Here is a 23413-nt window from a genome sequence, read left to right as displayed (position 1 = left end):
TGTTTTTAATACAAAAAACGTGAACCTTCAAATAATCATGTACAGTTATGCACTCAATACTTGGTCGGGAATCCTTTTGCAGAAATGACTGGTTCAATGCGGCGTGGCATGGAGGCAATCAGCCTGTGGCACTGCAGAGGTCTTAAGGAGGCCCAGGATGCTTCGATAGCAGCCTTTAGCTCATTGGGTCTTGAGTCTCTCAACGTTCTCTTCACAATATCCCACAGATTCTCTATGGGGTTCAGGTCAGGAGAGTTGGCAGGCCAATTGAGCACAGTGATACCATGGTCAGTAAACCATTTACCAGTGGTTTTGGCACTGTGAGCAGGTGCCAGGTCGTGCTGAAAAATGAAATCTTCATCTCCGTAAAGCTTTTCAGCAGATGGAAGCATGAAGTGCTCCAAAATCTCCTGATAGCTAGCTGCATTGACCCTGCCCTTGATAAAACACAGTGGACCAACACCAGCAGCTGACACGGCACCCCAGACCATCACTGACTGTGGGTTCTTGACACTGGACTTCTGGCATTTTGGCATTTCCTTCTCCCCAGTCTTCCTCCAGACTCTGGCACCTTGATTTCCGAATGACATGCAGAATTTGCTTTCATCCGAAACAGCACCATATGCAGCCCGCGTGGACGGCGCCCATGCGCCAGTCATGGTCTGTCCAACCCTGCCCCCATAATGGGAGAAGGCAGAGCCTGCACCTGTAGAGGCACCTGTAGAGTTTCAGGCGGCCCAGATCGGGGTGGAGAATCCGGCCTCCCATCAGGTAAAGGAGGTCTCTCCTGGAGGGGAGGCACATCGGCAAGCTGGAGCAGAGCCTGCGCAGCAGAGGAAACCAGGTCCTCCCTGGCCAAAAGGGGGCTACCAGCAGGAGCTCGTGCCTGTCCTGAAGAACCTCTCAGAAGCATCTGGGGGATCAGGGGAATTGGGGGAGGCGTAGAGAAGGGTCCGGGGCCACTTGTGCACCAGTGCGTCGCAGCCCACAGGACTGGCAATGTCCATCAGGGAAACCCAGAGGGGACAGTGAACTGCATCTCTCGAGGCAAACAGGTCCACCTCCGCCCTGCCGAAGGTGGCCCAAATGCGATCCACCACCTCCGGGTGAAGCCGCCACTCCACAAACCGGGGAGCCCTGCCAAGACGGAAGCTTGGAAGCACGGCCAGGATATCGCCGACGCGCCGAGGAGAAGGACAGGCGGTCATGGAACCAGAATCTAGAATCATGCCTAAGAAAATAGTCACCTGGGAGGGGGTCAGGTTGCTCTTCTCCAGGTTCACCCTCAAACCCAGCTGGCGTATGTGGTCGAGCACCGTCCGGGTGTCTCGGATCGCCTGATCGCGGGTCGCAGCACAAATGAGCCAGTCGTCCAAATAGGGCAGGATCCGCAGTCCCTGTGCCTGCAGGGGGGAAAGGGCCGCTGCCACACACCGGGTGAACACCCGAGGAGAGAGGGAAAGACCAAAGGGAAGAACCCGGAACTGGAAGTGCCTCCTGTGAAAGGCAAAGTGGAGAAAACGCCAATGGTCCGGAGCAATAAGGACATGAAAATAGGCGTCCTCCAGGTCGATAGCCGTGAACCAGTCTCCTGGGGAGATCGCATGCAGAACCTTCCGGGTGGTCGACGTACAGAAAGGCAGAACCTTGAGAAAAGTGTTCAGACCCCGGAGGTCCAGAATTGGACGAAGACCGCCGGTCTTCTTGGGAACCAGAAAAAAACCCCGGGATCCCGCAGGGGTCCACTGGAACAATCGCACCCTTGGCCAGCAAGGTGCAGATCTCCCTGTCCAGGGCCCGAGCCTTCATTGGGTCGCAGATGACCGTCATCTTGGCCCGGCTAGGGGTAGGAGGCCGGCGGCGGAACTGAAGACGGTATCCCCGGGACAGAGTGGACAACACCCACGAGTCCGGGGCGTGAACAGTCCAATAACAGCTGGCCCGGGGAGAAAATCCCCACAGCCGGCTCCAGAACATCACCGGCGGGCCCCCTGGCCCGGGAGGGCCTGGGGAAACGCCGACCGGGATGAGCAGACCGAACTGGTCGCAAACCCTGGGCCCCACCATGGTCCCCTTGGGCCCTAGTCAGTCTCTGTCTTGGAGCCGTGCTTGTGGACCCCAAGAAAGGGACAGGAGGGGGGAGGGAACCCCGGAACGAGTGCCTAGCTGCCCCAGCAGTGACTGGCCGGCGGGGAGGTCTATGGAGACCCGCCAGCTGCTGCCATGTTCTTGAGGCCTGGGCTGTACGCTCCAAGGCCTCCAGTGCGGTGGAACCGAAGAGTTCCCCCAGAACCACAGGAAGAGCCCTCAGCGTTCTCCTGCAAGGCTCGGTCAGGGGCGATTGCGCCAGCCACACCTGGCGCCGAGCATGGACCAATGTAGAGAACGTGCAACCAAGCTCACGCGGCATCAGGGCGAAGGCCTGCAGAGAGGCGTCCAACAAGCCCTGAGTTGAATGGTCCAAGGGAACCGACTCCAACGAGGAGGAGAGGCCCAACATCAGATGGGAGAGTGAGTTCCCTATGCGGCCCATCCAGGCACCTGAGTCGTAGGCCCTACACAGTAAATCGTCCGTGACACGGCATTGCGGTCGTGGACAACGGGCATTAGTCCTCAACGCCTCATCGGGAGGAACGATGAGGGAGGCAATGGCAGACTCGACAGGGGGCATGCAGCCCAACCCGAACTTGGGTGCCTCGTGCATGGCAGCCAGGGCCCTGCCATCCGCTGTCGGGCGGGAAAAGGCCCTTGTGTCCGTCCAGCAAGCATGCAGCTCCTGGACGTATTCTGCTGAGGGAGGAACAACAAAGGCAGCCTCGGCATCACGGCACCTAAAGAAGGCGCTAGATGGAGCAGGCTGGGCCAGGGGAACGTCCAGCTGCAAACGGCCCAGAGCAGTTTTAACAGCTGCAGACACCGGTTCCCCCGCACCTCCCAGGGAGGCACCGGAGCCCGAACCTGAGGTCCGGGAGCCCAATTCCGGAAAGGCCTCGAAAGAGGGTGCCCGAGGCCACTACTGATATAACATCATCCTCGCAATGCGAGGACCTGGCCTGTTCAGGAGGGGAAGGCTCACTGCGGTTACCATCCCCCCGGAGAGACTGAAGGAGGGCCTTCATCTGGGCCAGCTCCGTAGAAAGTTGGTCCACTCTACAGGACAGTCCCGGGGGGCCTCACCGCTTGGCTCTCCTTCCAGATACCAAGGGCACATCCTCAGCAGACCGTTTCGTGGAGGCCACACCCTGTCCAAGCGGCAACGGATCCCGCTGGACAGAGACCGTCCAGTCAACAGGCTGCTCCACCGAGGACAGCCGGGCCAACCGCACCGCTCGGGGCAGAACGCTGCAATTAGAGCAGACATGATCTGAAAGCGCCTCCGTGAGATGGTCAACACCAAGGCAGGGAGGGCACATGTCATGGCCGTCCTCCGGCTGTAGGGTAGCCGAACAGGACGCACAACAAAGATTGTCCATGACCCAGTGGACAGATGGGGTCGAACGGGCAGAAAAAACGCCGTCAAGACCCTGTTACACCAACAAGCCGTAGGACTCAGCACGAGCAGAAACGCCACTGGCTGGTCGGACAAACAGGAAGAAGCAAAAGCGAGCAGTAAACTACTGCCAAAACTAAACGGACTCAGCCCGAGCAGAAAAACGCCACTGGCGAGTCAAATCAAAGCAAGCAGCAATCACTGCCGAAGAAAGTAAATAAACTCAGCACGAGCAGAAAACGCTACCGGCGAGCCGAACAAACTTACCAGAAACCCTGGAAGAAAAGGCAGCTTGCGCAGCCTCTGGGGGGCAGAATCATCCGCAGCTCCGATCACAACGATCACGAGGCTCCCAGCAGCAAGCAATAAAAGGAACGAGGAACAAACAAGCACAAGTCAACACCTGCATTCATCAACCTGCGCGCGAGAAGAAAGAAGGGACTGGGCTCCCGGTGTCATGTGACTATATAGACTCACGTGAGCCACCGGTAGGTCACATGTGACCATGTTGTTATTAATTTCTCGACCTGCACATGCGCAAGAATGATCATTCAGTGCTTGAAGCACTGCCTCTGGTGGTCAGTAGGGATGAAATAGAACCACGTTCCCAGTCTCACTAACAAAGCAGCACACATCCAAAGTCGTTAATATGGAAAGCAATTTCATTCAAAATTAAATAAAGAAATAAATACTGCTATTGATTATTCCATGAAATGAATAAATATCCCCATGAAATAAAACAAAAAAACTATGTTAAAAGAAATTATAATCTTATTTTATTTAATTCATTTCAAGATTTATTTAATTTACTTAAAGATGTATTTCATTAAGCAGTTTCATTTTGTGACACTTTTATTTTGTAAAGCTACTTTACATATTTCAGTGACTTTTACTTTTTAACCCCATTTTTCATTTTAAAGCTCTTTTTATTTAATGTTCTTATATTCAAATGAGGGCAGTGGCGATTGCTCTAAGACTGCAAGGGAAAGCTCATCTTCCCGTAAAATGTCAAAAAATAAGTGATAAAATATATACTGTTTTGTGTACATGCGACTGACTAAAGATGCGCTACAACGCGCTCAACTTTTGTTCAGAATCAGCTTCTTATCACTGGTAACGACGCAGCTTTCCTCTCACTCATTCCCGCAGCTTCACAGAGCTTTAAACAGTGAGTTCAATAGCGAAGGAAAAATGCTGGGCTTTGTCATTGGACGCTCAGCGTCTCTGGGGGTCTATAGGGCAGTAGGCTGGCCTCGGCTGGCCCTGACGCTCAGCTTCTGCATGATGATTGGATGATCTGTCTGAGGCTGAATCCCTTTTTGATTGACAGGAAATGAGCGAATCAGCGATCTTGAAATTGAGCTTCCCCTCCTTTAAAGACCAGCATTCACCACTGAATGAGGAGGCGATGATGAAGACTTATTGCACAAACAGCTTCCACAAAAACAGCGGCAACCGCCGTGGCAGGCTTCTACGGCCGGTCTGGCACCTTCTGGCATCCTCGCAGAATCCCCTGGCTCCTGCTGTCCCAGCGCCGCCCCAAAGATAAAACTACATCCCCACATTTGGATATAAGAACATGAAATAGAAAGAGCTTAAAATGAAAAACGGGGTTAAAAAGTAAAAGTCTTTGAAATATGTAAATTAGCTTTACACAATAAAAGTTTCACAAAATAAAACTCCATTATGAAATAAATAAATAAATACATCTTTAAGTAAATTGAAAAAATCTGTAAGTAAATTAAATCTTGAAATTAATTAAATAAAATAAGATAAACATTTCTTTTAACATATATATTTTTTTTAACTTCATGGGGATATTTATTTATATAATGGAATAATTATTAATAATTTATCAATAGCAGTATTCATTTATTTATTTAATTTTGAATGAAACGGCTCTCCATACTTGGGACCCTAAATTGAGTAACTTCCGTCTATCGAGCCATCTATCTGTGATGTACCGCCCCTTTAGCGTACGCAGTTCCGGTCACGTGACCGGTTCGCCGTCGAATCACGTTGTTTAATCGGTGTGACGCACAAGATTCAAAGTTTCCAGTAACGCCTCTGTTTACAGTCCGGCCGCTTAGGGATAAATTTGTAATAGTTTATGGCTTAATGTTTTCGCTCCTGTGAAGGGAGTTTTCAGTGGCTTTAAGGCATGGAAGGCGAAGTTATCGGACCCGGGCCATACCGGGCCACGAAACTGGTGAGTCTCTTGCTCGTGTGCGGAACGTGACGTGGAAAAGACTTCACTTACGTCAGCCGTTAGTTTTAAGTTTACAGCTTGAATGATAAACAATACTAAGTTTATTGTAAAGTATGCCAAATCTCTCAGTTTACACGTATTACTCGTGCATTTTTGGAGATAGTAATTAAAATAGCAGAAAACACAACAGCCTGTGTTCTTAATTACATAGGTGTTTCAAACTAATACTTGTCAAGAACTCATAAAAATGTAGTGTTACCTATATAGACGGGACTTTGCCTACAACGTACTATTCACATTAATGCAAACACCTGTTCTTGGATATTTGTCTTTTCCAAATGATTGCCAGTACTGTGTAATACTTGTTTTATTAGCATATCTTTGTAATGTTTCCACTCTGCAAGCCGAACTGCCACTACTAGAATACAAAGAAATCTATCTTGTTGACACTATTAACATCTACTATGGTATGCTGAATGAAAACCATAATACGCAATGTATTCACTCCGTGTCTTGGAACTTTGATCATTGTGCAATTAGTGACTACTAATAATAAACAGAGTATATTTTGGTGAAAAGTTTACATATACTTATTTTCCACATAGACTAATATACAAGCATTTAAAAAAATAAGATTTGGGTTGGAAAAACTGGTCTATTGTCTCAAAATGATAAATACAGGTTCAAATATATGCATGCATACATCCTCAATAACAGCATAGATGTGGATGGATTTATGGCCACTTTTATCAGACACTGGAGCTTATTTATTTGCTAACATGGAGTCCAGATAGAAAGTAGTGTATCCAGATACTTCAAGGCACAGGCGGAAAAAGGAATTTCCTTACTATCATTCCCTCACGGTTTTATTGAAACACTTTAATGTAGCTGCATATAAATAATAACATTACAGTGTCTTAAAGATTTTACCTGCTGCATTAAACAATAGCATGACCAAAAATATTACTGACCTGGAGAGCATGAATGCATGATGCTTATACAATAAGCTAATATTCACTGGATTCCAAGCATACTGATAACACATGTATGTATACCTACATTGATTCAAAAACCACAAGAATTCACATTAAAATTCAGAATAAATCTAAGCTAGTGATTCGGAATAGTATTTGGTAAATCACTCCACCCTGGAAAAAGACCAGTTCAAATACAACATTCAAGCCATTTATGCCCATGCTGGGTTTATAGTAACATCTCACCCTAGCTGTGCACGAGAGTTGATTTTATTGCAATTATATTGTGCTGCTCTATATTAAAGGCTGAACAGTACCCCAGGATAAAAATATGTTCTGGTTCAATTAGCTCATCCCGTGTAATGGAAAGTCTTCCCACACAGCAGACACAGTGACTGCTTTGTAGGAGAACACTAACGTAATAATATTAGCTCTGCTGGTCTATTTAAAGGTCCTTGGCAGTGGGGCGTTTAAACACACTACAAAGACAGTGAAACGGAAGATGGAGTATTGTGTGTTTTGTTGTTTTTATTATTATTAGTTTATTAGTTCATACATTTCGGTTAATGCTGATATTCTGTTCTGAAAATCTTCCAGTCCGTCCTCTCTTCAAAAAGAACCCAACTCACAGTCTGAAGTAGTTTTCCCTGCTGTACAGCATTAAGATTTGCAGAGAGATACACATTTTTTACTTGGATTGCTTTTTCTTTTAGTGGTCCTGGTAATTTTCCCCACTCATCTCTAGGCCAGTGATATGGAGTTTCTTTATTTGAAGGATTATAATCTTTTATATTACATTCTCAGTTATTCTTTTGGTTCAGACTAAAGTTTTTCTTTCATTCATTCGATTAACTCAATCAAGAGTTGAATGTCCAGAATCTCTTCATCATTCAAAACACCCTAATATGGGAATTTTCTGTTTATAGTTGCATCTTCCAGTCCTTACAATGGCTTACTTAAATAGCTAAGTAGGTTTAAAATACCTGTTGCATACAGATATTTTCAAAGTATCTGTATTTCACAAATATTTCTGATTTTATTGTCATGTATGAGCCACGATCTGTAATGACTGAAGCCATAGCAACCTTCAGCTGCTCTGTAACTTATGATCACTTTATTAAATGATTGAGTGCAGCTTGGCGAAAAAAACAGACATTTGCTGGTTGAACATTTCTAGCCTTCCTGGAAATACTGAATATCGTTCTTGGTATGGAAAAATGTCTTGTGTCAGAATGTTTGATCTTTGAGCTCACTGCAAATTAACACTCAACAGATGCTCTAACATGTGTCTCTTTATAACGGATTGTCTTGAAACATTCCAAAAACACTTTCTGTGTGAGGGCTGCACGGTGGCAACACGGTGGTGTTGCCTTGCAGCAAGAAGGTCCAGGGTTCGACTCCCGGCCAGGGGTCTTTCTGCATGGAGTTTGCACATGGACTGGCGGCCTGTCTAGGGTGTACCCCACCTCTCGCCCATAGACTGCTGGAGATAGGCACCAGCTTCCCCACGACTCACTATGGAAAAAGCAGTATAGAAAATGACTGACTGACTTTCTGTGTGTCTCCAATGCAGTGGAATGAAACCATTAAACTGTTTTGTGGAGGTATGCCATTACGGAGGCACTGGGCAAACTTCCGCTACTACGATAGCACTTTCACCGGTTCAGAGGCACTGGATTATCTCCATGAGCTGCTTAGAAGCAACTACAACTTTGGGCCTGAGGTCACCCGTTACCAGACTTTGCAGCTGCTCAGAAAGTTCTTTAAAGCCCATGTGATTGAAGACGTCAAAGGACGCCATGGGACAGAGGATTTCGAAGACAACAGTCATCTGTACAGGTAACGGAGGCATGGAATTTAAACATGCAGGTCATTTTACTGTGTAGACAAGACATGATTTGTTTTTCTGAAGTATTATTTTCTTCCTGAACAATATAGTGCTTCCAGGTCTCAATAAATTCCAATATCATCAAAAAGTTCAATATTTCATTAGTTCAAATCAAAATGTGAAACTAATCTAGATGTTGATCTAATTTAATGAGATACAAAAACATTGTTTTGCTTTTCAATAGATCTCTTCTCAGAAATCAAACTTTGGAATGGCAGTGGAGAGTTTATTTTATCCCGTGAAAAGGCTGTCATTCTTCTCTGCCTTTGTTATTTCATACAGAAGAGGTCTTCGCTCCCTCTATACGGCTCCGCTCTTATTCTTTTCTTTCATTCCGCTGAAGTGCTGTCATCTTCCTCTTCAGGTTCCCCACAATGTCTCCACTCAAGTCTCTTCCAACAAGACCTTCGTGGAGAGACAGCAGTGACCTGCCCAGACTCATCCGCTGGGACGACTACGAGGAACTGCCTCTGAAAGAAAATGTGGCAACTCAAAAGTCTGCAGTACTGGTAAGAAAAGACCACAGGCATTTCACGCCCTGCTGTGCCTTCATCGACCTAGTGGAAATATGGACATTTAAAAGAAGAAACATTACATTTAACGATTTACTGGTTCAGTTTCCTGTAAATAGAGAAAAACAGAGTGGTGCAGAGGCTAAATTAAAATGATTTGAAACTTTTCTGCTAGAATTCCTCTCACCAAGGCTTTGTTTGTGTCCTGACAGAAAGTATCATGTTGACGGCAAGTTTTGGAATTTTGTCACCCCAAATATGGATTAGGGAAACTGATTGAGACTTCTTTGTTTTTATTTTTATTTAATGCATTTCTGTAAAAGAGCCTATTGAGGGCCCTTCTCTCCTTCCCATTAAAAATGTGAATTCTAGCAAAGGTGAGATGTCTCATGTAAATATTCAATCATACGACTGTTGTACTGAATTACCGTCACAATCTTCTTTTTCCTTTCATGTAATCATTTCAAGGCTTCAGATTTGTGGAATAAAAGACACAGCGTTGCTATTGGAGACGTGCATGAATGCAAGCTGATACGGAGGAGGGAAGTAACTTCTAAACAAGTGGACCACATCTGGAAGTCGATGACTGTTACGCAGTATGTTTCTGTTTGACTTGTTAAAAAAACACTGACATCATTTGTTTTTGTTGTTGTTTTGGTTGCTTTTTAATGCTAACTTCAGTCTGTTGCTTTTCAGTTTGCAGAGAGTTCTGGGCCTGAAGACTTTGGAAGGAATATTAACTCCAGTCCACGTGAACGGAAAGCACATTGTTCACAATATCTTCAGTGTTAATAAAACAGGCATAGTTGTCCTGGAAAACAAAGCTGGTATGATGCTGGACGATTCCCTTTTAATTTGATAAAAATGTTGGGTGTTTTTAATCAAAGAGCTAAATGTTTGATTTTATTATCATGTTTTTGTATTTCCAGAGGACATGCCATATTGGGTGATCTCAGCAATGAAATGCCTTGCAAACTGTGAGTATAAATAAAATCATTATCTACCTTAGGATGACTGGTTCCACATTTTTCAGGTTTAGGACTGTCTATAGGATCTGTCAGAGCTCCAACGTAGTACTAAGTCTGGAAAAACATGAAAGTAACTTGTTATTTTACATGTTGGGATAAGTGTGGAAAAGTGTTTAGATTTCTCACTTTCTTATTTTATTATCTAAACTATAAAAAATCAACTATTCTAAAAAAATAATAGTCCTTTTTCACAATGATTTTTATTTAAATTACATCTTTTTTAAATGACCATATCTCAGCTTGAATTTGTACAGATTAAAAGTAAAAAAGTTTAAACTTTGGATTAATCTTGGATCCCCTCAAAAAGAGATTTAGAAAGATAATAAATAAAATAAAAATTCAATTACCACGCCATTGCCAACTACAGCAAAGTGTTTTATGGTTTGTAAAACATACTAATAAAAAGTCAACTAGGCATCCATTTTGTACTCAGATTTCATTTGCATTGTTAGAAAAACTAATGTGGAGAATTTAGATAACTGAATTGAAGAATTATGACGTTTTTTACAGGTCGAATGTGAAGCAACCCTAAAGCTTGCTTCACACAATAAAATCAAAAGGGCCCAGTTTCGGAACAAACGTTCCCTTTTTTCACCAAATATTTTGACATCCTAGAACATTAAGTTTGATTTAGCAGAGTTGCATCATAATAAAATCCTCAATTACTAGATGCTGGAGGACCCTGGGATATTCATGTTTCTGTTTATGTATTTATGCGCTAGAATTCAGCAATACTCGAGTTTCCTTGAATGCATGTAATATTAGGTTTTCTTTATGATTAAAAAGTTCCTTTAACCTTTTCCATCAGGGCCTGATGGCAGTGACGCCAAACAGCCACTGTACCCAGGTTTTGAGAGAGATGTTCTGAGGACGGTAGCAGATTATTATCAGAGGCTAAAAGAGCCCTTGCTGACCTACCATCTATATGAGGTCTTTGTCAACATTCTCAGTAAGTACTTCCACAGTGACAGAGAAACAATCGGTCATGTAAATTTTTTCTTTGTCCGCCTCAGAGAGCAGGACTCTTCTCTCTTTATGTTGTTGCAGGCCTGCTGCAGGAGCAGGATAAAGCCACCGAGGCTCTTCAAGTCAGCTGCCTGCTGCTGCCACCGCCCAACCGGAGACGGCTCCAGCTTTTACTCCGCCTCATGGATCACGTCTGCCACAATCCCCGCTTACCTCCACTTAATGACACTATCGCTACTCGCACGCTGGTACTTCTTCCCGCATTTTATTCATTACATAAATTTGTACAGATTTTCTGTTTTACTGAGCTCAGGACATATCCTACAAGTCAGTGTAATCCCATAACAGCACGGTCATCACTGACACCCATTTAAAACAAATTCCTGTGACAGATGCGAAACATCTACTGCATTATTTTCGAAGAGTTTTAAGCTGGGCACAGTTCAGATTCTGACCTTTCTATAACGTAGTTCAATTTATTATTACAGTTCTAGTCAGAAATTCACATTCAGTCAGAAATGACAAGAGTTTCATTGTAATTTGCGGCTTTTAAATATTCATTGGCTCTATTCTTTTTTTTACTATTGGCTGATAATGCAGCATACATCTTCAATCATTAACTGGAAGGACAACTTTGATTTTATGACAGATTTTCACACTGGCTCGATTATGTACATATACCCCCACTAATATTAGGAAAAATGTTGCTTAGCAAGTTGCAGAGAAACCAAGACGTCTTTTGCGGCCATCAACATGCTTCTGGCATGATTCTGCCTGGATGTTTAACTACTCTTCTAATCAGAAATGGTTGAGTTAGTTGATATTTCACTGATTTCCTGGCACCAACTTGGCTTTTAAAAATGAACCAAAGTTTTGTTTCCTAGAATCCTTATGTTGGCCTAGTTATAAATTCCAGTGGGATGTGTGTTTGGTATCATTGTCCTGATGGAAAACCCACTTATGTCAAAGTTTCCAAGCTGTTGACTGAGGTGAAGCTGAAGAATTTTAAGGTAGTCCTCCTCATTCTCAGTGGCGGTGAAACTGAGCCTCAGCATGATGCTGCCACCATCGTGCAGTTGATACAGTTATCTTAGGTTTAAAGCAGATTACCATTACGTTTCTGGAATAAAAATGACTGAAGATGTTTTTCTTTCATCATTCCACCCTAGAAATTGCATAATTAAAACGGTTGCTACCCAGTCTTGAAAAGTCTGGAAACGCACTGAATTCTTTCCAGATCTGGAAATATTTTGTTGGAAAACTGTTTGATTTTTCCAGTCTAATGCTTAATGAATGTCATGATTTTTCTTTGCTTTTTAATGAATCAACATTTTATGAAAAATGTGAAGGAAGCTTTTTAAATCCCCAGATTTAATGAAGTTTGCCCATAATGAGTGATGTAAACCTCTGACTGGAACTGTATCAACATGTTAATTATTTGCACAGCACACTTTTATAAATTCTCACTGACAATAAAGCTAAGAGTTGTTCTTCACAGGAACATTTTAGTTTCACAGATGCTCTGACACGGTTTGCATGCAGATTATCTATTATAATTAGGGGCTTCTGCCCCCCTGAACACGTTTGGTACCCAACTCATGAAGTAAAGCATTATTCATGAAAATCAAAACTTTCCTGTCACTGCAAACCTTTCTGCCTTAACTACTCAGGATTTCTTCTCCAAAGTATCATGACACGCCACAAAATGATCTTGTCAAAAGTTTCACTTCAGCAAAAAAGGAAGCTACAGCTGAAGTAATTTAAAAACAAATAAGACATGCAATGTGATTCTGCCCTGAGGATAAAAGTTAAATGATTTAACTTACTGGTGTTGTAGAAAGTTCTGGAAAGCGTCTTAAAAGCGGAACTAGAGTGAGTTTATCTTTAAAAACAACACAGTTGACATAATATCAGAACTTACATTAATACTTACATCCAATATAAGAATTCTAATTCTAACCCTTTTATGTGTTCATCTTAGTTTGCAATTAAGGTAAGACTATAAGCACCATCTGAAACACTGCATCCATACAAAATATCATTTTCATTAGCTGCACAAAATTGGTCTTTCACTTCATCAGTCTTTAATATTCTGGGTGTGCTACAATAATTGTGTTGATAAGGAAGTTAGTTCCTATTTCCTGTTCCACTGTGATCGGTGTGCAGATGGTCCAGATGTTCTCTCACTGCGTCCTGGGCTCCCCTGATGACATGGACTTGGACGAGTTGCTCGCTACCAAACTGGTGACCTTCATGATGGAGCACCACAACGCCATCTTCCAAGTGAACACCAGGCTGCGCTGCCAGGTTGAGGAGCATTTGTCACACTTAAAAAGAGCTCAGGTCAGTTCATCTGTGAGCTGTGTATAAAAAACAAAAAGCTAACTTAGCTATTAAAATTCCCATGCAGTCATATTAGTAATGAGTTATGAAACACCCTTAAAGAATTCAAAACATTCTGTTTTAAGTCATTTCAAAATAATTGTTGAGATAAGTGATACACTTTTAGTTTCCTTTTCAAGTTTTTAGCAGCCAGACGGCATCTTCTACATATTATTACATGTACATTTATGTACATTTCTGATGTTCCCCCCCTTTGTATAAGCTATCCTCTTAAACTTACAAAACTCCCACAAAGCCCCGGAGAGGAACAAAGTTTAACTTGTTCTCATTAGAGCTTGAGAATCCTACAAGTTGGTTAATGGCAGTACACGGTTTACACGTCCGCATGCATGAGCTGGGAGTGTAATAATATATATTTTGTTCTATTTTGTTTTTATTACTTCTTAGATAAGATTTAGTCAGTTATATAAACTGACTGTATGCATGGGAGCTAGTAAGAGACATGGTGCAAAAGGAGGTGTTTTAAAAATAGTCATCAACCGAATTTCCCTTTTTTAGAATAACTGATTATGTTATAACTCACATAGATAAAAGGAACTTATTTAAGCACTATGTTTTTATTTTTTCACTTTTAATTTAAATAATCCACATTTTCACATCGTCCATAGATGTAGTTTTTTTTGGTTGCAGTTCTGTTTATTGTTGTTGAAGAAACAACTGCAACCTGGCAGCGTTGTATAGTAAAATCCTGAGATCGTAATGGTGTAAAGACATACTTGTATTTCTTAAAACTGATTACATTCACGGTAGTACTACTGATGCAGTGTAATGTTTTCAAACATGGAGCATTCAACCAAGATGTCACAGCTTGCTTTGTATGTTATGTTACAGAAAAAGTGCCCAGTGACTCAAAAATACACTCCAACTAATTCCAGGTTAAACTGTTTTTATCCGTTTAGATCCTACATTATAATTATGATAAATCATAATTATGGGATCATGACATTCCCATCTATACTGCATGTTCCCTAATGGGAATCTCCACTGCAGCAGGTAGTCGTAAAATTACATATCTGGCAAAGTTGCTGTAATTATGAAGCAACTCTTATGAAAAAGTGCCTGGTGCTCAAAGGGTTTCTGCTTTGTGCTGCATTTAAACACATAACACATAACACAGTACTTTACATTATGGTATCGCTGCTTTGCTCGTTGTCAGCTTTATTAAATGACAACTTGTTTAATTCCTCTGCACATAAACATACGTTTTATGTTTTGTGCAACACCAATGGAAAACCAAAAGGCTGTGCATTAATGATCTGCCTTTATGGTTGATGTTTAGCTGTTAATGATTATTAACAGGAAGGCTTAGATGCTGCATGCTGAATGGGGTCGTAAGTATTGCATTTCATGGGTTTCCTGCTGGAAGTTATCAACACATTAAGTGTAAAAATATGTTATTCTTAAAGGTTTTAATGAAACTGACATTAAATCTCTTGGTGTTGCACCAGAGCAGGAAATTCTTTGCTGGGTACAACAAGTAAAACCAACTTTAAGCCCATTAAAGTAGCTTGTAGAGCCACTAAACCGAGAAAAGTGGACTCTGAACACCATCCCACTGTTTGTTACAGGCATTTTTTTGAGAAACATTACCTACATTACAAGTTAAAGTAACTAGGGAAGAGCCAAGAGCATAACTTAGTTTCCCTCAAGCATAAATGTGATTATCAGCATAAAGATGAGTAGTAGTGGTGCTGGTGGTAATAATTTCACTAAGTCTCATATTGACTCTTACCAAAACACACAGAATAACGTCTGTTTTACATTGTAGCTGTTTTTAAATATATAATGTCTTGAGAATGAAATCCAGTGACTTAGCGACATACAATATAAATAATGGTAACAAATAAATGAAATAACTACTTGATTTTAAAAATGTGAATTTGCACATTTGTTTTTTTGTTGTGTTATTCCATTGAAATAAACCAAGGATGCTACTGACATCATAAACCCATGCCAAACTCCTTTAGATGAAGAGCCTTGTTGTATTTTGGCTGCCCTGCCGAGCATAACCATACCCCTGGCAATTATTCTGACAGCTGCTAAGTGCTCATGCAGTGAACACAAAGTCATCTTCAACAAGCCTTTTTGTGCACTTCGAAAATACATGGCAATGTAAGACTTGGCGCTTCCTCCTGCTGGTGTCTGCAGTGAAGGATCTAAGATGCTGTGTTTGATGAGCAATAAAAAAAAAAACAACATTTTTAATAGCAAGTAAGGATGCACCGTTTTAATGGTAAAAAGCAGTACTGTGGTTACAGTAGTACTAGTAATTGTATGAAATGTGATCATTCTAATCATTGAAACCGGTTATCGCTTCATCCTTAATTGACACCAGCAGTGTTGTTTTTTTCTCTGTTCCAGTTTAGACAAACTTCACACAGCAGCTCAGCAGGACAAACTGTCCCTTTTCTCACTAGCTTCAAAATAAATCAACACCTGCTGACGCTCAGAGCACTGAAGCAGCTTTCACCATCAGCTTCATTGATTGTTCCAGTCATTATCTGGTAATCCCATCAGGAAAATATTTGGAGGAAGTTTTTGAGCATACTTGTCATACCTTGTCACATATTTGGAAATATGCGACAAGGTTGTGATTATCCTGATAGTTTAAAAAATTTGTCTCATCTTTACAATGTCCTCCCATAGCCACAATACAGTGACTTGTAAAAGTATTCATACCCCTTGAACTTTTCCACATATTGTCACATTACAACCACAAACATAAATATATTTTATTGGAATTTTATGTGAAGGACCAACACAAAGTGGTATATAATTGTAAAGTGGAACGAAAATTATCCATAATTTCTTTTTTTTTTTTTTTTACTAATAAAAACTGTAAAGGGCATTGTGCAAAAGTATTCAGCCCCCTGAGTCAATACTTTGTGGAACCACCTTTTGCTGCAATTACAGCTGCAGGTCTTTTAGTGTGTGTCTCTACCAGCTTTCACATCTACTGACTGAAATTTTTGCCCATTCTTCATTGCAAATCAGCTCAAGCTTAGTCAGATAACATGGAGAGCATTTGCGAACAGCAGTTTTCAGATCTTGCCTCAGATTCTCGATTGGGTTTAGGTCTGGACTTTGACTGGGCCATTCTAACACATGAATATGTTTAGTTTTAAACCATTCTATTGTAGCCCTGGCTTTATGTTTAGGATCGTTTTCCTGCTGGAAGGTGAACATCCACTCCAGTCTTAAGTCTTTTGCAGACTCCAACAGGTTTTTCTTCCATGATTGCCCTGTATTTGGCTCCATCCATCTTCCTATCAACTCTGACCACCTTCCCTGTCCCTGCTGAAGAGAAGCAGCCCCAGAGCATGATGCTGCCACCACCATATTAGACAATAGGGATGGTGTGTTCAGATGTGCAGTGTTAGTTCTCTGCCACACATAGCGTTTTGCATTTTGGCCGAAAGGTTCAATTTTGGTCTCGTCTGACCAAAGCACCTTCTTCTACATGTTTGCTGTGTTCACAACATGGCTTCTGGCAAACTGCAAACAGGACTTCTAATGGTTTTCTTTCATAAATGGCTTTTTTCTTGCCAATCTCCCATAAAACCACATTTGTGCAGTGCACGACTAATAGTTGTCCTGTGGACAGATTCCCCCACCTGAGCTGTGGATCTCTGCAGTTCATCCAGAGTCAACATGGGCCTCTTGGCTGCATCTGATCAGTGCTCTCCATTTTCTTCCTGTAAGTTTACGTCCTTGTCTTGGTAGGTTTACAGTTGAGCCATACTCTTTCCGTTTCCAGATGATGGATTGAACAGTGCTCTGTGAGATGTTCAAAGCTTGGGAAATCTTTTTATAGACTAAGCCTGCTTTAAACATCTCCACAACTTTATCCCTGACCTGTCGGATTTTCCTTGGACATCATGATGCTGTTTGGTCCCCAATATTCTCTTAACCAACCTCTGAGGCCGTCGCAGAGCAGCTGTATTTGTACTGAGATTAGATTACACACAGGTGGACTCTATTTAGTTGTTAGCAATCATCAGGCAACTTCTGAAGGCAATTGGTTGCACTCAGGGTAAAGTGGGCTGAATACTTTTGCACACCGCACTTTCCGTTTTTTATTTGTGAACAAATTTTTTAAATCATGTATAATTTTCTTTCCACTTCCCAATTATATACCACTTTTTGTTGGTCTTTCACATAAAATTCCAATAAAATATATTTATGTTTGTGGTTGTAATGTGACAATATGTGGAAAGGTTGAAAGGGTATGAATACTTTTACAAGCCACTGTATTGTGGCTATGGGAGGGCATTGTAAAGATGAGACAAATATTTTAAATTGTCAGAATTGTCAGGCTTTTTTATGAAGAAAAACATCCAAGCCTGGCCATATTTTTAAAATTAATAATTTTTTTTATAATTCCAAAGGGTATGTGTGGAATAGAAGTAACACTGCATTACCATCATGCAAACACCATCATAAACACAGTAAAGCATGGTGTTGGCAGCATCATGCTTTGGGGCTGTTTTTCCTTCAGCTGGAACAGGGGCTTTAGTGAAGGTGTTGGGAATTCTGAACAGTTCCAAATACCAATTAATGTTGGCACAAAACCTTCAGCTTCTGCTACAAAAATGGAGAGGAATGTTCTCTGAACACCTCTAATACCAACAGTGTTGTTTTCCTCTGTCAACATGACAACAACCCAGGGCAAATCTCCAAATCAGCAAAAGAATGGTTTCAGGTTAGTGGTGGCAAGAACAGTGGAAGAAAGTTCTTAAATCACTCATCTTGAACTCATGAACAATAACCTGTCATTTCAACAGGTCTGTGTGGACTTTTTTTTTTCCACTGTTGAAGTTTGGAAAGAGATTTATTTAAAACACTATGGATATGCTAACAAGTATATAAAAAAAAAAAAAGGAATTTCATTTCAACACGTCTTCCCTCCCTCCCATCAGATCAAATATGCAGGCTCGGATACAGATTTCAGTGCATCCCCGGCTTTTTGTAAACAGATCAAGAGGGTGGACTGCGAGGAGCAGAAGGTAATAGGTACACAGATCCCCCTGCAGCAACTCCTGGAAGGCCTGATTGCAGACAAAGAACTCCCTGTTAAAGACAAGAAGAAAAGACTCAAGCAGGTATGCACATACATAAAAAGTCAAAACTAATCTCAGACAATGAGCTGGAAAGATTTCCATATCTTTTTTCTTTAAGTGTGTGAATTACCTCCATATGTGAATCGTGGAAATCACGATCACACTTTTTCTTCTGCAGAAAAAATTGTTTTAATTTAGATACAGCCTCAAGAAATGGACAGTAGCCACCAATATTAATGGGAAACTGCAGTGCAAGTTGCACTTTCCTGCAGTAGTAACATGTATGTGCTCATGATTTGCATTGTTGTTGCGTGATCTTACAGCCATAAAGCCAAAAGAGAAAATTTAATAAACCATCCATATAGGCTTGCATAGCAAGACCCTTCATAACAAGAGAGCCAGAAATTATTTCCACCCCTTCTTTTTTGTATGTACTGTAATAGAACAATTCTTAAACTTTTTAGGTTTAATTAAAGTAACATTAATTGTCTTGGGATGCAGGATGTTAAAAGCTTGGTGCAAAATGCTGTTCGAGGAAACCTTGATAAAGGGCCCCAGTTTGCAAACAAAACAGCAGCCTTGGCTCTGTTAACACCTGGTGGTAACATGTTTCATGGGCGATAAGGGTAATAAATGGATAGTGCTGAATGCAAGGGTGACTACATCAAGACAGATCAAGTGAGCATTTAGATCAACATTCTGAGTTGGTCTCAGGCCTTTGTGTCTACATTCTTCCAAATGTGAACTTCAGCATTAGTTTCCAAAAGGAAGTAGTGTTTTGGTTCTTTCTAGACAAAATGCACTCTCTAAAAAGTGTTATGATCAAGGAAACCTTCTTGCTTTCTTTGAATTTCTGCAGCAATAGAGATTAAAGGGAGCACTATCAAAGCTCTGTGTCTCCAGATTCATATTTGTTTCGAGCTGTAACATTAAATTGTTCTCGGTGACTAACAACTACAAAATTCTGCAGAGACTTTTTGAGCCAAGGATTTCCAAAGATTCTGTGACACACACATTCTATTTAATAATACATTTCATTTCTTCTCCTTCCAGTTCCAGAAGTCTTACCCTGAAGTGTACCAAAAACGATTTCCCACTGAGGAAAGCAAAGCTGCTGTCATTCCTGAGAAAACCCCACGACTCAAACCTCACCTGATGTTTTTCAACCTCAAAAAACCATCCCAGCCTTTTCAGAGAAGCTGGAGTTTTAGGGCATGAGCTGCTACTTCTGATGCTTTATGTGTTTCAGCCTGCAAACGCATCTCAACCTCAGTTAGTCATAAGGCAAGGACAAGTGTGGCTGTAATGGTGGACTGGCCAATGTTTTTATACACTTTATAAACCACTGTAGTTTTATTTCAAAGAACAAGTTAGTATTTGTGGTACTGTAATCTCTCTCGAGGTACCCCTGGGCAAGGCACTTAACCTCCGACCACATATAGACCTGCTTATCGGTGTATGAATTTGTGTGATTGGGTGAATGTGGGTCTAGTGTACAGCGCTTTGATTAGTCTGTATGATGGGAAGAGCACTATATAAATTCCATTCATTTATTATATCATAATTTTTCCAACTTTTACTTTTCAGTTCAAGGTTGTAGCTCATATTTTCATGTTCAAGACGTATCACAACAATCAAGACAAAAGTAGTGATGGCAAACTTTCAAGCTTTGGTGTGAGTTCATAAGGTGAAGACTTATCTGGATATTTGTTCAGTTAAGAGGAGGAAGTCAGGAGATTTGTGGCATTAAATCAGTGGCTTGGAGACCTAACAGACCAGCAACCTACCCTGGGATTTAAAAGCACTCTGTTATGAGGCCAGTCTGCCTTCATTGACTTTTACTAAAACAAAACCTTTGGAAGCCAATTTTTGCTTCAGGTCAGCACTCCCAGTTCTCTCAAAAACTGTGTCACCAGGATACTTACATTAGTGAGTTGTGCAGAAGTTGTGTAAAACATAGCAACAGTGAATGGAAGCAGGAGAAAGTCTCCCTTTTCTCTAACTGCTGTAAAGTGATGCAGATGTCAAAGCTTTATTCCCAGTTCACTGTCAGTCACACATCTAAAACTCCATAAGCCCGTCTACAGTTAGTTTTTGCATAAGATGTTGTTTAGCTTTTCAAAGTGACTTCAAGCTAATGCTATATGTTATGGTTGAAATGGAAGTCATAATGCTGATATACATATATATCTGTAGAACTAAACCCCAAATCAACTTTTTTTTGCAGATAAACTCTATAAATTGGGCCTTAGGTGCGCTATCTTTATGTTACTGTGCCATGTTTTACATTTTCATGTAAACTTGTTTAATTCTGCAATGTTTGTCCTAAAACCGGCTTAGTGCTGCCCTCTTTGGGTTGAAAGGGGGCTACTGCAGTTGAATTTGCCTATTTGTTAAAATGGTACAGCTTGGTACATGTCTACCTCACAGCATAGACATGTACCAAGTTTTGGGTATAAAACCATCTCACTCAGACACACGCCCCCGTAGCGAGTCAGGAGTTGAAATTGCAAGCATTGATGATAGTGTTTTTCAGGTTAGCATTTTATTATCTATTAGTTAGCATGGCGTTTTAGTTTAGGTACTTGGAAACTGGATCCATTCTGTCCACCACTGCCTCGGCAGCGCAAAGTCAGCGCCTTTTGCCTGCTGCTCGAACTGATAAGGGTCAGGCCCACTGAGCTCCGTAAAGCGTCTCTTAACCTCCGGTGACGAGGGGGGTGAAATATCCTCCATCTCAAAAGACCGATCTCTAGCGAAACTACCAGCATTGCTCTGCTCACTCTACATGTTTCAATATGTCAAATTAAGCTAGCTGCCACTTTCCCTCGTCCTCCTGACCTTATACCCACTTAATCCCCTCCGCTCATCTCCACACTTGGCCATTCTCCTCAGTGTGTCTTGGCACTGCCCACTTTGGTGGCACTTTTCAAAAACTGTCTGGTTTATGTCTATGTCTATGCTTTTACATTGGGTTTAGTTCCACTTTAGCTCTGACTGAGGTGAAAGGTCACCATTAAAGCTGATTAACATGGGTAAAATGCAAGTGGAACATTTGGAAAGAACAGTTATTAATTTACTAAGAGACCTGTAGATGTCATGAGATATTTCTTAACCTGGTAACGTTCTGTCCTCAAACAACACCCACAGCCATTACTGTGGCATGAACCTGAGCTGTGTTCCTGTTCTTTGGCTTTGTTGTACCTTCCTTCAAAGCCAAGATTCCATTTGTTTCATTATCAAGGTGGATATCTGGGAATTGCTCTCTCAGTATTTACTGTGTTGCCAATAAGCAGCCACACATCCATTTGACATGTTCCCATCAGAAAGGTCAATTCGCTTTAGCTTTACAACAACAGAAAGGCACGCTGTGTGTTTCTATTGCCAAACATCATCTTTTTTGGGGTCAGAAATTCACATTTTTACCTGCTTTGGAAAACAATGGAAAGACTGATTGGGATATATTTATGTGATACTTCTCTATACTTTAAAGGTTATCTTACTTTACAACTTAAAAAAAAAAGTACCTGAAATAATTATATTTTTGCTTCTTAAGAAATGTTTTTTCCCTCAAAACTTGAAGTCTTGACTAAATTGATCTAATAAAACCAGTGTTACTAATAATCTTAAAATAAATAAGTTGTATGATTACATGCAATTTTGTTCATGTTCTAGATCAAAAACGATGCATCAATAAAACTGAACTGAGAGACATTTTAAATGTATTGAAAAGTTAGGAGTTGATTATACCACCTAGTTTAATATTGATCATCTGAACACCTAAGACGATTTTCTGTTACTTGTCAGATATTTTGATGCATTTTTAATTAGGTTGATTTAATTTGGCTCTGTGCTTTCATGAGCGTGACTCAGACAATGCAGAAATGCTTTTCGTGTCAAAGTTTTGGTGTAATGATAACGATGTTTAATTTAGGCAGCTTAATTGTGTACTAATGTTCCTAGTGTTAATAAATATATCAAAGGGTTCTGTAGAAAGGGACATCCCTGCTCACTCACAACAAAACCATCATTGGCTTAAAAGTTGAGTGGTACTGTGTGGCTAACTTTATTAACAAAGGAGCTTTGGTTAAACCTTTGCAATCACATGAATAGGCTTGCACTGTCTAGATATACAGGTCCTTCTCAAAATATTAGCATATTGTGATAAAGTTCATTATTTTCCATAATGTAATAATGAAAATTTAACATTCATATATTTTAGATTCATTGCACACTAACTGAAATATTTCAGGTCTTTTATTGTCTTAATACGGATGATTTTGGCATACAGCTCATGAAAACCCAAAATTCCTATCTCACAAAATTAGCATATTTCATCCGACCAATAAAATAAAAGCATTTTTAATACAAAAAACGTCAACCTTCAAATAATCATGTACAGTTATGCACTCAATACTTGGTCGGGAATCCTTTTGCAGAAATGACTGCTTCAATGCGGCGTGGCATGGAGGCAATCAGCCTGTGGCACTGCTGAGGTCTTATGGAGGCCCAGGATGCTTCGATAGCGGCCTTTAGCTCATCCAGAGTGTTGGGTCTTGAGTCTCTCAACGTTCTCTTCACAATATCCCACAGATTCTCTATGGGGTTCAGGTCAGGAGAGTTGGCAGGCCAATTGAGCACAGTGATACCATGGTCAGTAAACCATTTACCAGTGGTTTTGGCACTGTGAGCAGGTGCCAGGTTGTGCTGAAAAATGAAATCTTCATCTCCATAAAGCTTTTCAGCAGATGGAAGCATGAAGTGCTCCAAAATCTCCTGATAGCTAGCTGCATTGACCCTGCCCTTGATAAAACACAGTGGACCAACACCAGCAGCTGACACGGCACCCCAGACCATCACTGACTGTGGGTACTTGACACTGG

At 41.3% G+C, this 23413-nt stretch overlaps 1 protein-coding gene across 1 annotated transcript; it reads left to right on the top strand.

Moving 5' to 3' along the window:
- The first annotated feature begins 5506 nt into the window (after positions 1-5506).
- depdc1b (DEP domain containing 1B) lies at positions 5507-22657 on the top strand. Its single transcript, XM_047358320.1, has 11 exons — positions 5507-5699; positions 8247-8512; positions 8926-9070; positions 9542-9669; positions 9770-9900; positions 10003-10050; positions 10910-11050; positions 11149-11315; positions 13234-13410; positions 18390-18572; positions 19584-22657. Exons 1-11 carry the CDS (start codon positions 5652-5654, stop codon positions 19746-19748), a joined length of 1599 nt encoding a protein of 532 aa, XP_047214276.1. The 5' UTR covers positions 5507-5651; the 3' UTR covers positions 19749-22657.
- The last annotated feature ends 756 nt before the right edge of the window (positions 22658-23413 follow it).

Source organism: Girardinichthys multiradiatus, chromosome 3 (assembly GCF_021462225.1).
Source record: "Girardinichthys multiradiatus isolate DD_20200921_A chromosome 3, DD_fGirMul_XY1, whole genome shotgun sequence".
In the NCBI taxonomy this organism is placed as follows: Eukaryota; Metazoa; Chordata; class Actinopteri; order Cyprinodontiformes; family Goodeidae; genus Girardinichthys; species Girardinichthys multiradiatus.
This window is presented reverse-complemented; position numbering and strand designations above follow the sequence as displayed.